The 15,844-nt window shown below is 41.2% G+C and overlaps 1 protein-coding gene across 1 annotated transcript in view; it reads right to left on the bottom strand.

Moving 5' to 3' along the window:
* Positions 1 to 5,559: 5,559 nt before the first annotated feature.
* TRAK1 (trafficking kinesin protein 1) overlaps positions 5,560 to 15,844 on the bottom strand; it is a 90,273-nt gene continuing 79,988 nt past the window's right edge. The window contains exons 15-16 of the mRNA XM_066631118.1: positions 15,430 to 15,532; positions 5,560 to 8,777 (exon numbers count right to left, since the gene is read on the bottom strand). Of these exons, the coding sequence (XP_066487215.1) occupies positions 7,979 to 8,777; positions 15,430 to 15,532 (902 nt within the window). The 3' untranslated portion in view covers positions 5,560 to 7,978. The remainder of the gene's footprint in view (positions 8,778 to 15,429; positions 15,533 to 15,844) is intronic.

The following is a 15,844-nucleotide window of genomic DNA, read 5'->3' as shown; positions in this document are numbered from 1 at the left end:
CTACTGATGACATCATTGCCAGTTACTTATGGGTTGGGAGGCTAGATGTTATGTGACGAACACCAGTAAGAGACTCAGGGTGGACAGGAGGGCTTTTTTGAGTGCAGGAAAGTATGCTTTGGAGCTCTGCTTGCCGAATCAAGCTGTTTGTGTAATCATGTTCCTGGTCTCACTATCAGGCGGCAGGTGTCCAGTGGTCCTGCAAGTACCACCAGACATCACCTCAAGTACCACTGGTGGTACCCATACCACTGCTTGAGTAACACTGCTCTAGGTTTTTTTGGGGGGGAGGGATTCACATTTTTTATTACAACCCAGATCATGTGCTTACTTTCCATCATTTACCTTCCCCCCCCCTCTAAAATTAAGATATTTGGGCACAGGATACATGTTCTGATGAGACCTGGTGCAATATGGTGAGCTGAGAATCAGGATTTCCCTTGGTCAACATTCAGCAAGGAGCAGATTCTCTGCCATGAACTCATTAGGTAAGCTTAGGCAAGCCACTCCCTCTCAACTTCAGCTGCAATCTGGGTATAAAACATACACTACTTACCTTACAGAGCTGTTGTAAGAACTACATCAGGATTGTATATCATGTGAAGCACTTTGCACACTCAAACCGTGCTATACAAATAGTAAGAATTATGAGACCTTATAAAGAGCCACCAGGTTGTGTAAGCCTATGTCTGAGTACTTGCATCTGAATAATAGCAGAATTGCAATCACCTTGCTTTGTAATTGTCTCCATGTACACATTGTGGGGAGAAAAAATGTAGTCATTGCAATGCTACACCCCAGGTTGACACAAGTTGTTACCTATCAGGACAAATGTCGCACATAATTTGCAGGAGATGACAAACCACATGTTTGGGTTTTGCAACCCTGAACAGGCAGCAGAAATTGAAGGTAGACCACAATAAACAACCTGTATGTTCAGCACGAGGAAGCAAGAAGAGGCAAAATACAGATCAGAGGGAGTGCTGTGGTGGTGGATGCACGGGGAGGCTCTGCTGAAGGTTGGAGGGCTTGGCCAAAGCAATCTCTTCAAAGTCTCCAGCAAGATTTACCTCACTTTTGACCCTTAGCCGTGTTTACAGTCCACGCTGTGCAGGCCTGAGTCTCAAAACAAAATCATGATGACAGCATTGCTGTGACCTGCCTGAGGTCAGGTTCCAACTCACTTCTGAGTCCAGATGCACCTGCTGAGGACTTCTGGCTCCAGTCCATCTCTCTCAATCCTCCACACTTCCTCCTCCCCTCCATTGCAGTTTTCCTTTTCGAATCTTCGGAGTGAGAAGAGCAGCAGTAATGGAGGCAGTCAGTACCTCCACATTCATTACCTCAGGCAAATGTCTCAGACAGCTGCATACAGGAGGGCAGCCCTGTTAATGACCTTCAGTCTCAGGCAGATAGTAAAAATGGGTGATCTGTTGAGACTTTGGTGGGCTACTGGGATACATTTGGCTGAATGGATCACAAATTGCAGAGCCCTAAACCCTGTTCAGACCTGCACATATAATGCAGGGAAGACATGTGGGGTGGGGGCAGTGGCGTAGCTAAGGGGGTGGAGGAGGTAGCAGTTGCACTGGGCATCAAGCTGTGGGGGGGGGGCAACAAACTGAGCTTGACACTAGTGACCAAAATTGTGAAAATCTTAATATGTATGAATAATACATCATGTTATATATCATTGGAAAGGTAATTTAATGCAGAATGCAATGAAACAAACAGCATTGGAATATCTGTATTCTATCAAAGGTTAAGCCAATTAATCAGAAAATGAACACAACTGCCTTTATGGAACAAAAAGTGGATTTGCTTAACTCAAAACTGACCTATGAAACTGATTGTTCTGAGTGCCAATGAAATGTTATGATGATACAGCATGGAACCAATAACTTTTTTATTTATTTACTTAATTAAATCTGATTTTGTCATGGAGGGGGAGTTACAATATCTTTGACTCCAGGTAGCAGATAGATGCCTTAGTTATGCCACTGACTGGGAGGAGGCCGTGACAATACCAATACCAGAACAATACCTGTATTAAACAGGTATTTTTAATACCAGAACCAGGGGACATCCACTAAAATTGAGTGTTGGGCGGGTTAGGACAGACAAAAGAAAATATTTCTTTACTCAGCGTGTGGTCGGTCTGTGGAACTCCTTGCCACAGGATGTGGTGATGGCGTCTAGCCTAGATGCCTTTAAAAGGGGATTGGACAAGTTTCTGGAGGAAAAATCCATTATGGGGTACAAGCCATGATGTGTATGCACAACCTCCTGATTTTAGAAATGGGTTATGTCAGAATGCCAGATGCAAGGGAGGGCACCAGGATGAGGTCTCTTGATATCTGGTGTGCTCCCTGGGGCATTTGGTGCGCCGCTGTGAGATACAGGAAGCTGGACTAGATGGGCCTATGGCCTGATCCAGTGGGGCTGTTCTTATGTTCTTATGAGGCAGCAGAGCAAGTTGGGGGTGAGCTGCTGGGGGGGGGAAGAGGTGGGTTCCTCCCAATTTTCTCTTTTTAAAAAATCCAGGATGTGTCATCACTTCCGGTTGTAACATCACTTCTGGGGCAACATTTTGAGCTTGGTACCGGGCTACATGATCATTAGCTATGCCACTGGTGGGAGGAAAAGCAAGATTGTGCTAAAAAAACTCTGTCCCTGTGCTGTTGTGCTCCTAACACCTCCCCACACACACACATGTACGGCATTTGTCTCTACCTAGGGATTTTCTGTCTGTGTGTGCTAGAATGCTAAGCACTCCACAGAGAATTTCACCTAGGTATAGCATTTGTCTATGCAATCATATGGGACAGGTCAGAGCTTCAGGTGTACATTAGTAGGCTTTGCCAGTGTGCTGTTGCTCACCCCACCACCATCATGTATCCCTTATACCTGTTGAAGTAAGGTTGAACAGAGCTCCAATGTTAATGAGGCACATCAGGAACGTCTGATGCAACTCTCATTCTAATCTTATGCAGGTCTCTGAGCGCCCTCTCCTGGCACTGTGAAGGAGGTAGAACGGACAGAGTGAAAATGATTCACATATACTATAGACTTAATCCCATGCATGGAATCAGTGACAAACACATTTTAGCCTCATGCTATATAGGCATGTTATAATTCATGCATGGAATTACTGACAAACACGTGTGTAGCCTCATGTTATAATATATAAATACACAGTCTAAGGCTGTTTGCCACTTCTTACTGTACATATATATGATGTGTCAACATGTTTACCATTGTACAATGTTAAATGATTTGCCTCAGGGGAGGGTGTCAGGAAAAATATTATACATCTTCTTGATGTAAGAATGTCTGCAACACAAACTTTAGTACGCAGGACATCCTAACACCAGGTACTACAGATTAGAGAATGTTAAGAGTTGGAAGGGACCTTGGAGATCAGCTAATCCAATCCCCTGCTCAGTGCCAGCAATTGCTACAGCCTCCTTGGTGGGTAGCTGTCCAGCCTGTTTGAAAACCTCATAACTGCAGAAACACAGATCATCTTTCCACAAGAAGAGAGGATTGTGCCTGCTTGCTAAGTGTTCTTCCAGCAGTTTGCAGTGTAAGTTTATCAAAGTTTATCAAAGCATCAAATATCTAGCATGGTGTCAAGGGCCGGAAAAAAAATTAAATATAAAATTTAAATACATTAGAGATAGAACATAGATGAATTACTGAAATGAATGAATGAATGGGCTCAAATGTCCAGGATTTCTCAAAGTACCAACACAGCCAAAGAAATAAAGTACACACACACTTAAATTGATCCACATTCCCCCACCCCACAAGCACAACTCTGGTTGTGTTTGGTCAACTGGGCCAGAGGCTCTCAGGGAATCAGAGGCTGGTTGCGGGCTAGATAGAGGCACTCCGTGGGCCGCATCTGGCCCCCAGGCTGGGGTTTGGAGAACCCTGTGCTAGAACACCAGGATTGATATTCTTTATAACAATCACTGAACTGTTCAATTCTTTGGGCAGGAGTCCACCAGCAACTGAGCTGCCATATTAGTCCCCAGTCACTGTGAAACCAGGTTACATAAGGGTGTATTACACTGCTTCTGAACAATGTTCAGACTCAGTATCTGGCAAGATTATGGGAAAAGTGTTTTAGATCACATCTATGTACACCTCACCATAGTCTAGATAAAGGAGCTCTCTAATCATTGGGGAAGATAGTCTCTGAGATACAAAATGTCCAAGACGTTCCAGGCCTTATAGATAAAACACACTACCTTGTAGTGTACCCAGAGCACTCAGAAAGCCCTGGGGACTTGGCTAAGAGTCTAATGTACGACCCATAAAGCCTCTATCATTTTCTCTTCTTCCACAATTGCCTTTTCTGTGCTGCTCCTGTGGGTGGCCATTTAGCATTAACACAGGGAACAGGAAGCAATGGTGAAGGAGGAAATTGGGATGGTCATATGTTCTGGTTTAGTTTTTTCACCCCTTTCCCAAAACTGTAGGTGTTGGTATGCTGTGAACACTGAATAAGAATGCCACTGCCTACAGAACAATGTGCAATCCTGCTCCTGATTTAAAATCAGCAACTAAAACCCAATCCCAGCAGAAAGGGCTTGTAATGCTTCGTAAAAGCATTTAAGGTCTCCAGGATAAGATAGTCCTTCATGTCCAGAAGAGACACTGAGCCCTGACTTGACACACAGATGGAAGAGGTGAGCATGTTTGGTTGAGAGTGAATTATAGTTTCACTCTCTCTTAGAAACACAAGGCATGCGTTTGTACATTGGTACTTATTGCACCTTATACATACGTTTAAGAACTACTTGTAAACAATTTTTTCCTGCATTTTGATAGTATCACCTAAAATCCCTGTTTAAGTTCTGGCAACAGAGGTGTGTATATTTTTGAACACCACCACCTCAGTTCTAATCATGATTTGTAAGTTTCCCCACCCAGTTTGTCAGAGGAAGAGCACTATCCACTTGGCCACATAAGTATTCATATACTCCTTTAAGGAAAAAAGAATTGTGTAAGAACACTCCTTTTCCTGAATCAAAATCCTGCTACTCCAAGAAGCCTGTCTTTTTTTTTTTAACTTGCTTTATTTGAAAGATGTGGTTTTTCACCACAGAAAAACAATGATCTTCCTGGAACGTACTGGGAGAAGCTGCAGAAGCTAAAGGGTAAACATAGTCAGTCCTTTGGGCAGGTGACCACTGGAACCAACACTTAGAAAACCAACACCTAGAAAAATAAAGGATTAAAAATCTCCTCTTTGGTTGATTTTTGGTTTGTTTATAAAATGGTGGCCTTTATTGCACCGCTAGATTGTAGATCAAAACCAGAATTTGGAGTTGTGCCCTAAAGTCAACAGAGAGTTAGTAAAGTCAACAGAGAGCTGTTACCATTGATGTAATGTCCTCCTGACAAGCTGTCAGAAGACAGACCAATGCATTCTGTCCTGTTTCTCAAATCAAAGATTAACTGAAATATTTTATATTCCACCTAACAACTAAAGTAATGGGTCCTGGATGAGGGAGACACGTGCTTAGAAACAGAGGCAGAGAATGCAAATCATTCACAACAGAACCTTTATTGGTTTTTTGATATTCCTGTGTGAAGAAAATATAAATGTCATTTTTCAATGTCTCATTATCTCCTTTTGCAGAGGTTGGTTATAGGTTATTTAAATCGCATATGATGATCCTTTCCAATTGATTTTACTTTTTTGTTCCTCAAATGGTATTGTGGTCTCAGGGTATATGAAAAGGTCCTTATACATTCATGTTTCTCTTTTATTTTTCTGTTCAAAATTGTTAATTTATTGGTTGTCTTAAGATACATTCAGATAAAAAGATAAAGTTACATACTTGCAATAAGTGCACACATACAAACAGCAAGGAGTGCCAATGACAATGTGCTAAAATGTTTTAAAGTCTGTAGAATAAATAGAAACAGGAAAGCACATGCAGTGGCTGGTACATGTGTGCACTCTCTCTTTCTGCCCCTCCTCTCACATTTTCAATGCCCACAGTGGTATTGCAGCTACATCGTTTTAAAGATACCTGACTCTTCCATTGCCCATAAAAAGAAAACAGACGGTTCCATTAATACAGATAATTATCAGTGCTAACAGTTTGATTTAGTAACAGTCTGGCACAATGGCAATGCACAGCAATTACATGTAGTGAAGTACTGGCATCAATAAATAAACTGGGTTTGATTTTAAATTAGCCCAGAACAGCAGCAGTCATCCACACAACCCACGCACGCCAACTGCTTCAAATGAAAGTTCAGAAATAAGCTTGTCGTGGGGTACAACCTCGCCAGGAAGTTCTTTTGCTGGAACTCCACTGAAATGTATGGGATGCACAAGACTCTTCTTGCACAGATCTATGAAAACAGAGCTTGTGCAGAAGAACTTCCTAACACATTGTGCTCTTTGTATTTGTTCTGAAATCCTTTCATAAATGATTTCAAGTTTCTATATGTAGTCATTGGCAGAAGAAAAGTCCAATGGTGTTTGGCTAGTGAAGAACAGTCATTTGCTCATCTCATCTGGCAGGGGTACTGTTTGGGTCTGATAGAAATAAATTTGTGTTTTAAAAAAGTTATAATAGTATCTAAATGGCTGATTTGAATGAGACACCTGAGCTGCTCCCTCATCCCAAGATTGGAGATACACTTGTCCTGGTCCCTCCTCTTAGAATGCCTTCTAGATTCTGCTAAGCTTGGAAGAGCATCCATCCTTACCACCCCCTCACGACCAAGCGAAATATTCGGTTAAACGACTATTTAGACTACATGTGAGGGAGGAAGTTTGGCGAACAAACTTGCACACCCCTTGCACACCCCTGATTAGCAAAACTTGAAAGGTAAGCTGGCTGGGGTATATGTCATGACCAGGAACATCCCTAGACCTTGTTGTGAGGGGATTGGCTCACATTGACTGAAATGGCCCAAAGTAGCAATATTCTAACACCATTTACAAAACGATCCACTGGACCTATTTTATTATTGTTTGCCTTCAAATCTGGAGAGACAAAAATGAAATGCAGCTGAATATTTCATTCTTCACATGTACCACTTTTTTTTGGAAATTATTCTCTAAGGACACATCTTTTAACAATACTGTATTATGTTTGTTTAAATCTCTCTTTTAAAAAAAGGCTTACAATCAACATTTTTAGTCACTTCGGCTCTCAATATAGAGGTTATTTTACCCTTATGACAAAGAGAAATAATGCAAAGGACTGGATTTTTTGTGGTGTGTGTTTTCAGTGTCTGCAACAAAACACTATTTAAAGCATTTTCCCTTCCACGCTCTAGTGCAGCATGAAAACAAAATTAACACAGAGCATGAATGGTGCTAGAAACAGTAGCAGCAGAGGCTGGTTCTCTTTCCAGGCACCTAGCAGGTTTAGCAGTCATTCCCAAAACATAATATTTATTTCAAGTTTATTGTGTAGGAAGAAAAATCCTTTCATCACTCAGGCATAAGAGCTAGGCTATTCCCTCTCCTCTACAAAGGCAAAACAAAACAGCCCAAACGCTAAACCAGTTGCTTTAATGAACATTTCACAAACTACAAAGACTTGTGTTTATGGAGTTACTGTGTGTGCTGATATTCCACAGTTCTCTTAACGTGATCAGTAACTCTTGCTGGATGAGGCTATTTCCAAAGTCAAGCTAGGCTAACTCGAGAGTTCATTATTGTTCTATCCAAGGATTGCTTTTTTCAGTGCAAAGGAAAAAAAAAACACCCTTTCAAAAGGTTAGCTAGTTAAATTGTCAAAACAGTGTCATGATTCACTTATAATACACCAGGTACATATTTACATCCTGTACATAGTTTACACTCTTTTCCCATGAGGCACAAAGTTGATTTGTCAAACTCAACAATTTGACAGTTGATTTGTCAAAAAACAAGTCCAAAGGAAGGTTCTTGGTATCTCTTTAGATGACCATCCATAAATTAAGTAGAATGACTTAATCATCGTAAGCTAGTTTGTTTGGGAAGCTTAGCTCCCATCAGAATGCCCGGCGTTAGCGTCGATGGCCCTTTCATCTGCATGCTGGAACCCACCATGGTCGGGAAGCTCCGATTCCGTCTAATGCCACTGTTCAACTGAATGCCCGCGACAGAACTGGTTACAGCAGGACTATTCAACGGCAGGCCTTCTGGCACCAGACCTCCAGGTACAAAAGCCTTCACCGGCCTTTGTGCCCCACAGAGTACAGGTCCTTGATCATCTGTTAACGTAGGAGCTTGTGCTTGCCCCAAGCTAACTACTTTGGCAATCCCAAACTTTTTAACTTTGTCCACTAAATTAAGGTTGGAGACAGATACATCAGTCTGACTCTCACTATTCCTGATGTTCTTTTTATCCCTCACTTCCTTCAGAATGGAACTGGCTGGCTTGGAAGCCAGGAAGTTGTCATAAGGGGGGCTTGTGCATTTGAATTCAAAAGATGGTGGGGAGGAAGAAGGTGTCTGCATAGGTGAGTTGGGAGGTGTGGAAGGAATGGCAGCCATTTTGGGTGAGTATGTACTCAGAAGGGTGCTCCTGCCAGCTCTGTCCCAGCTCTGTGGATTGTACACTGCTGCTGATATCCCCCGTTCCTTGAGCAGCCACACAAGCCCCAAGGATGTGCTCATAGTGGTTGTGGACTCCCGAAGGTTGGTGAAGGACTCTACCAAACTCAGACGCCGAGGAGTGCATGGAGTAACTACTGGAGTGCCTTTCAAATTGCCAGCGCTGCTACAAGCTGGAGTAGGTGCTGCGTTAAGGCTGCAACAAGAAGCAAAAAGTTGAATTAATGACTCAGTTGGGAATCCCAACATTCAAATTCATTAAGAATGATTGTGATATATAGAGAGAGCGATTTGCCACCCCTTAAAAAGCCACATATAACATACCTAATGCAAATCTGTATCCCTGAAGATTCACTTATCTTTTGAGCCATGTTTCTCTAAGATGGCTAGGTTAATGATTTCTCAAAAGCCATTCTCAGGCACACATTGAATACAGGGTACTGTTGGGCCATGTTCCTTTCTATTTTATCTCTGGATACAATTAAACTACTTAATAGGGGAAGAAGGAACAAGGCAAGTACGTGTAATGTGCACGTAAATAAACTAAATGGGTCAGGGACATATGCTTGGAGCCATCTGAAGAGGCTCAGTTATTAGGGAGTGCTGAGCTTTCAACTTTGCACATACTGCACACCATGCAATTATTTTACCAATCTCTGATTAGCAGGGGAACCAATGATTCTTTAAATAATCATCTATATAATAAAAATCAACTTTCTTGTTATGGTTGCCATGCTTATTGAACATGAAATCTCCCACTCTTCTTCCTCCCCACTCTGAGCAACCAGCTAAAAAATGCCAATCAAAAGTCAGTCCCAGTTATGATGCAGAACAGGCAATATATACACAAAAAATGCATGCAGGTTTACTTAGAAGTCAATTATACTAGTTATAATAATTGAGGCACTTCTATTTGTCTTTTCCTAACCTGTTGGACCTGCCTTCATAAGTGCAGATTTAATGAGGCTTCTGATCTTAATACATCCAGGTTATGGTGGCAATAAAAGTGACTAAGAGATCCACTGTAGCAAAACATGAATGCTGAGGCTCTCTAGTAGTGGTTTGAAGCCACAAATCACATTACATACTTGTCCCTGTTGCCAAACACAAAACAAAAAAACCCACCACTAAAATCAACAGCAATATAGCTATTGACTTCAAAGAGTTCTAGGATGCAATCTCACTGCAATTATTTAAAAAGCAGTTTACTCCATTTTGATCAAGTATAAGGTTGAGAATAGTTTTGATGCAACAAATGAGGTGACAAATATAACAAATGATCCTTCTACACTCCAGTGCAGCATGAAAATAAAATTAACACAGAGCATGAACGGTGCTAGAAACAGTAGCAGCAGAGGCTGGTTCTCTTTCCAGGCACCTAGCAGGCTTAGCAGTCAAACACAAAATGGGTTTGATCAGTTCACACTGATTGAGATGCATGCAGAACTACAGTTGGGCTGCATTATCTGCAGGGCTTCCCTTCCTGGAACCCCTGTGGATAACAAAATCCATGGATTTCGGGAGCCCTTTAAACCTCTGGTGGTGACCGGAGAGGTACTCTGGTCACCTCCAGAGGCTTTCTGAAGCCCACAGAGGCCATGTGCACCTGCCTGTTTCAATGCGGGCTTCAGAATGAAGCCCACAATGATTTAAAGGAAACTTCTGGTTTTCATCGAATTCCAGAAGTTCACTTTAAATCACTCCAGGCTTCATTTTGAAGTCCACAGAGGCTGTGCACGAGCTTCAGAAAGCCTCTTGAGGCAACTGTAGCACTGCTCAGGTCACCTTCAGAGGGTGCAGGTGGGCCCTTTCATGTGGTTTCAGAACCCATGGATGAAGAAATCTGTGGGTTCAGAATCTGCAGATAACATGGGCTGTATGTATCGGCAAACTGGTTGAACACGTGTATCAACTCAAAAAGTTGGCTTATGTGAAATGACACTGTGTAAAAACTGGTCAGGAGAATGTGCTCTAAGAAAAGTCCAAAACATAGAGCACAATAACAAAGAATTTTAAAGGAGTATCTTGTCATCAAATATGGTCTACTCCTGGCTATACTATAGATGTTCCAGTACACCCTCTTGTGGTGTATACTTGTAATTTCAGGAGCTGGTGGTACAGCTATCTACCTTGGCCAAGGGTTCTCAGTGACACTTTTGCACATTACTTGCTTGATGGGAGAGCTGTGGTGGAGGCTGTTAGGATTGTAACCCATTTACTCATGTAACTCGTTTCACATGTGCGCAAGAGAGGAAAGCATATAACTTTTTTCATTTAGCTACCATATGGCTTGCTTTGTTAAGCTGATAACCAAAAGTGAAATAAGCATTCACTTATGTGCTTAGGTGATCTCAAAATGTGAAAGTTCATTTGATTTCCTTTCAATTAGCATGTAACAGCAACACAAATGGTGTAACAAATCACATTATGTGCCAGAGCAAACTGGTGCAACACTAAGGAATGTGAATTTTTGAGCAACGTGAAGCATGACAAGAGACAAAAGTATGAGAATCTGTGAATGAGCAAAATTTGGATATCTGACCATTACTTGTTACTCTTTTGCCCTAAGCTTTACAGGGCAAAAATGTAAGTTATCAACTGCTCTTGAAGCAGCACAGTCATATACCTAGGACTAAGAGTTGCAGCAAAATATTTTAGCAAGCCTCTAGCTTGCATGCTCAAGCAAAGGACTGACCCTGTCCCATCAGCGAATGCCCTCCAAAGTAAAAGATCAGATGAGGGCAGACACTATCAACATTGCCATTCAGTCCGGGATTAATAGGCCCTTTTCCAATGCTGGTTTTACAGATGCTCTGGTGAGTAAGAGGAGTGACAGCACAAAAAACCACCAGAACAGCAGTAGTTACTGGTAAGGAACTCTGTCTTCACTGAGGCTTCTATGCAGTCCCACTTCTGTCTAAAAGAGAGACTATGAACTCTGAATGTTCAATTGTTCCTCAAAGACTATGACATTCCTACAGATTCAGGGCCAAATGTGCCTTTGAGTAACAAAGACTGGAGGGGACCATACTAGCCTGTTTTTAAATATGGGACTTTGTTTTGTAATGCATCCTCTGTGTCAGATTTTTTTTAAAAAGAACCATCAAGAGATTTTCATTGCCATCCGAAACACACTTACTGGTTAGTAAGCTCCACTTGACATATTTCCTAGTAAACATGCATAGTGTTGCACTGTGCTGTAAGCCAAGACTTAAGAGAATTCTAGGATATGCCTATTTACTTTGCTTAGCCACAATCTCTACCCAAGCCTTTATTGTCAAAGCAAAAAGGGTACCTGCATGGGGTGCTGCATGTTATATTTTCAAGACTGAGATAACAAAGCCTCCTTCTTTAAGACTTCTGAAAATGGGGGCAATGCTTACCATAGCCCTTTCCATCCTTAAACGGATTTGTGGATTAGTCTACCTGATTTATCTGTACTTAGGTTACCTGGATGTTAAAAAATGGCTTGAAAAAATATTATATTTAGGCAGAACATTCACTTTAAAAGAATACTAAGATTTACAGTCCGATCATAACTATTACCCCCACCCCCGGCCAATGCAGCTGTGCCAATGGAGCATGCATTGCTTCCGGGGGGGGGGGCTGTCATGGAGATCTTCTCAAGGTAAGGGAACTTTCATTCCCGTACTAAGGAAAAGAAAGGGGTGAGGGAACAGGTTTACGATCTGGTGCAAGTCACAGCTACCAGGAACCACCTCTTCCCTTTCCTGTTCCACCTCCTGTCTTCCCCACCCAGAAATCCCTCCGTTCCTTGCCCTCCCTTCCCTGCCCATTGCCTGCCTCCCAGTACAGGTCATCCTCTGCAGCAGCATGCTATTGCCACTGCCACCATTTGTGGTAGCATCCCCAAATTGGCTGCTAGCGTTGTGCTGTTTGCGATGTTATAAAAGTATGTACGCTATTGTACATGCCTTTATGCTGCCACAACAGCTAGTTAGGATTGGACCATTCGTTGTTCGGTAGCTCTTATACAACTGCCTCTGAAGTATGTGGAGCTATCTTGGACTCATGAGGAAGAATCATGTGCATAAACCACCAAATGGTCTTCTATATGGTCATCCCTGCTAACTGGGTAAGAGGCACTTTTTCAAGTAGGTGCTCCTCTTTTATTTAGCCGGGGGACAGTAACTGGCCCTCCTCACCCTAGCAGTGTCTTTTCTAGTGGCTGTCTGCTGGTGTTCTTTTGCATCTTTTTAGATTGTGAGCTCTTTTGGAACAGGGAGCCATTAGTTATTTGATTTTTCTCTGTAAACCGCTTTGTGAACTTTTTGTTGAAAAGTGATAAATAAATACTGTTAATAATAATAATAATAATAATAATAATATATAGATTCTTAAGAGTTGGAAGGGGCTTATAAGGTCATATATGAACACCTACACTTCCACGGTGGTGGTTCAAATGATGCTTCATATTGAGAATCATATTCATATAAAGTCTAAAGACTATTCATATAAAGACATATTTGTGTAAAGAACATGTTCACTGACTCCATACAAACAGGACTGCTGTTGTCTCAATTGAGGCCTGAACTACTGTGCCGATGACAGCCTATAGTCAAAAGTCTTCAAAAATCTCTGTTAAGAAAATGTTATATTTCCTTCAAAACTGCAATATTTCCATGCAGAAGTCAACTATGATCCATTTTGGAGCATTAGATACAAGCAGAAAAGATGTAGAAAAGTTCTCTTTTCAAATTCTACTTATTAATAAATAAGTTAATTTACTAATTTAATTTACTAATTTACTTAACAAGTAAATAAATTTACTTATTAAAATTAAAATTCTACTTTTAATGTTTTATTTCTTCCCAGAGTCTTATAACAGTTTATTTCTTTGACTTCTTTTCAGTTACTACACTTCCTGAGAGAAATCACTAATTTAATTGTAGGGATCACTAATTTAGATTGGGGCAGGGACTGTGTGTGTATATGGGGGACGGACGGACACAGGCTGGTTTGCTCCTGTATAAAATATTAAATATATCAGTATTGGTGTATAACCAGACAAACTGATTACAAGTAAAGTACCCCTACACTAAAATTGACTAACAAAGGCTACAATCCTATGCACATTTAACCAGGAGTAAGTCCCACTGGACTCAGACTTCTGGACTCAGATTTCTGAATGCATAGGGTTGTCTTGAAAGTTGCCTAAAGGTGAACAGTATTTGGTATCTTAATGTCATCAACTACTGTAAAATAGAAATGATCTCTTAATGATACGGGAGACATACGGGAAAGAGAAGGGCAGCCAAAGTATAACTGGGAAAAACAAACAAAAGATGATCCCCAAATTGCCTTGTGCCTCCAAATCAATGTTAGCTTCTAGAAAGTCAGCACTTCACCATATGAAATTTTGGTTAGAAGGTCACCTTGTGTTAGGATGTTGGGTTAGAATGGAAACAGGGAGGATGGGGGTGATAAAAGTCTCCAAGTTAGCTGGTGCCACAAACACTAGCATTCCTTCTATATGACTATGCCAGCACAGAGGTTGCTGGCAGTGCTGCTCACCCCCTGTCACGCTGGTCATACTGTGTGCCCTACATCTCCTCTCAGCATGAGGTGACATAGAGCAGTTTCATCCTCTTCCTCACATGACCTGTGAAGAAGCATCATTCATGGTTTAAAGGAGCTCTTCTTCTCCAACCCTTGCACTGAAAACATGTTTTCTTGGTCCCAAAGCAACAATGAATGCTGAAGTAGCAAACTTCATAACCATCTGCTGGAGTTACATACAGTTACTGAGGTATAAGTATAGTAATAACTGCACTTCAGAGATTAACATCCCATTAACTATGTTTACAAGAGACCAAAAATTCTCACCAAAACTACAACTAGTCACTTCTGAGAATCTGTCACCATTTACATATTTTGACCACTATTGCTTTTGTTTTTGAAAGGAGGGCCATTCAGACATAGTAAAAAGGCAATCCTCTGCCCCAGCTTCTCAAGTAGGTTTACTAAAATGTTCTCATTTTATTTTATGGATATATTTTGTTCCCAGGAGACTAACCTGAATTTTCACATTAATAATTGGTTATATCTGCAGCATACCCTGTAAAATGGACTTGGGAGTGGAAAAGAAATGCACAATTTTCTAATTCATTGGACAGAAGTGTTATACAACTAATCATTGTTGTTATATGGACAACTGTTTGCTGCTATTCTACCAGTTCCCAGCATCAACTCAACTCATGTCAAGTGCTCTCAAATTTTAGGAAGATTGCCAAATTTTAATTGTAGAACTATATTTAAGAGATAGGGGGAAAAAAATGATGCAGCTTTCTGTTTGGCCTTTAACAACTGGCTAAATTTTATTCTTAGGTTTTCCACACCATCTTTTAAGACTGTTAGGTTACTTCAGATTCTTCACATAAATTTATAGCAACTAGAAAATACTTTCAAGTACTTGCCTAGACTAGACTTTTGACAATTGTGTAATTGTTTAAATTTATATTCACAAGCCCATTGCTGGGCATATCATCTTCTGGGTGACCTAATTTGAGGTACACCAAATGCATTTGAACATAAATTTAATGGGTTCAGTTACATGTGAGCACCTTCTTAAATTATTGTTAATGTAACACCCAAATTAAGAGAGTGAGTTCTTAATTTCTGACATATGAAACAGAAACAGATACCCGATTCCCTGAATGAAGTGGGATACATGGACACTCCATATAAAAGAAAGGTGAGAGGGCCTGGTGTGCAGTTTAGCAAATACAGAACTATTCGGTGCATCACTGCTAAAATGTCCTTTCTTGCTTGTCTCCTAAAGCTTTTCTGCTTTAGGGAACCATAATAGCTCTCTGGAACCCCCTTACCTTGGAGTAACTCGTGTGAGCTCATCGGAAGGGTGCAGAATGCGGCAGGTGGTGAAGGTGAAGGTGGAGTTGGTTTGTGACATGCACTTCCCAGGATGATGTACTACATTAAAAAATAGAATATTCTTTGTGTTTATATATAAAAGGAAAAGAAAAAATCCAGTGTACTCAAACAGATGGAAAAGTGATGTGATACTTCACATGGGATCTGTGCAAGGAAGGTGAAATGAAGCAGGTTTCTGAATTGCTTTGCCTTCAACCTATGAAACAAACCAATATCTACAAAGAGGATTTGGCTAACTGTCACGACTGGCAGCATGACTTCAATTTCACAAGGCTCACCAGGCCACAAGGCTCACCAGATGTCTTAAGGAGGAGAGTATCCAAACCCAACCGTGCTAAGAGCAAGCCCTGA

This window comes from Tiliqua scincoides, chromosome 5 (genome assembly GCF_035046505.1).
Source record: "Tiliqua scincoides isolate rTilSci1 chromosome 5, rTilSci1.hap2, whole genome shotgun sequence".
NCBI classification, from domain to species: domain Eukaryota; kingdom Metazoa; phylum Chordata; class Lepidosauria; order Squamata; family Scincidae; genus Tiliqua; species Tiliqua scincoides.
The sequence above is the reverse complement of the archived record's forward strand: the minus strand, read 5'-3'. Positions and strand labels throughout refer to the sequence as shown.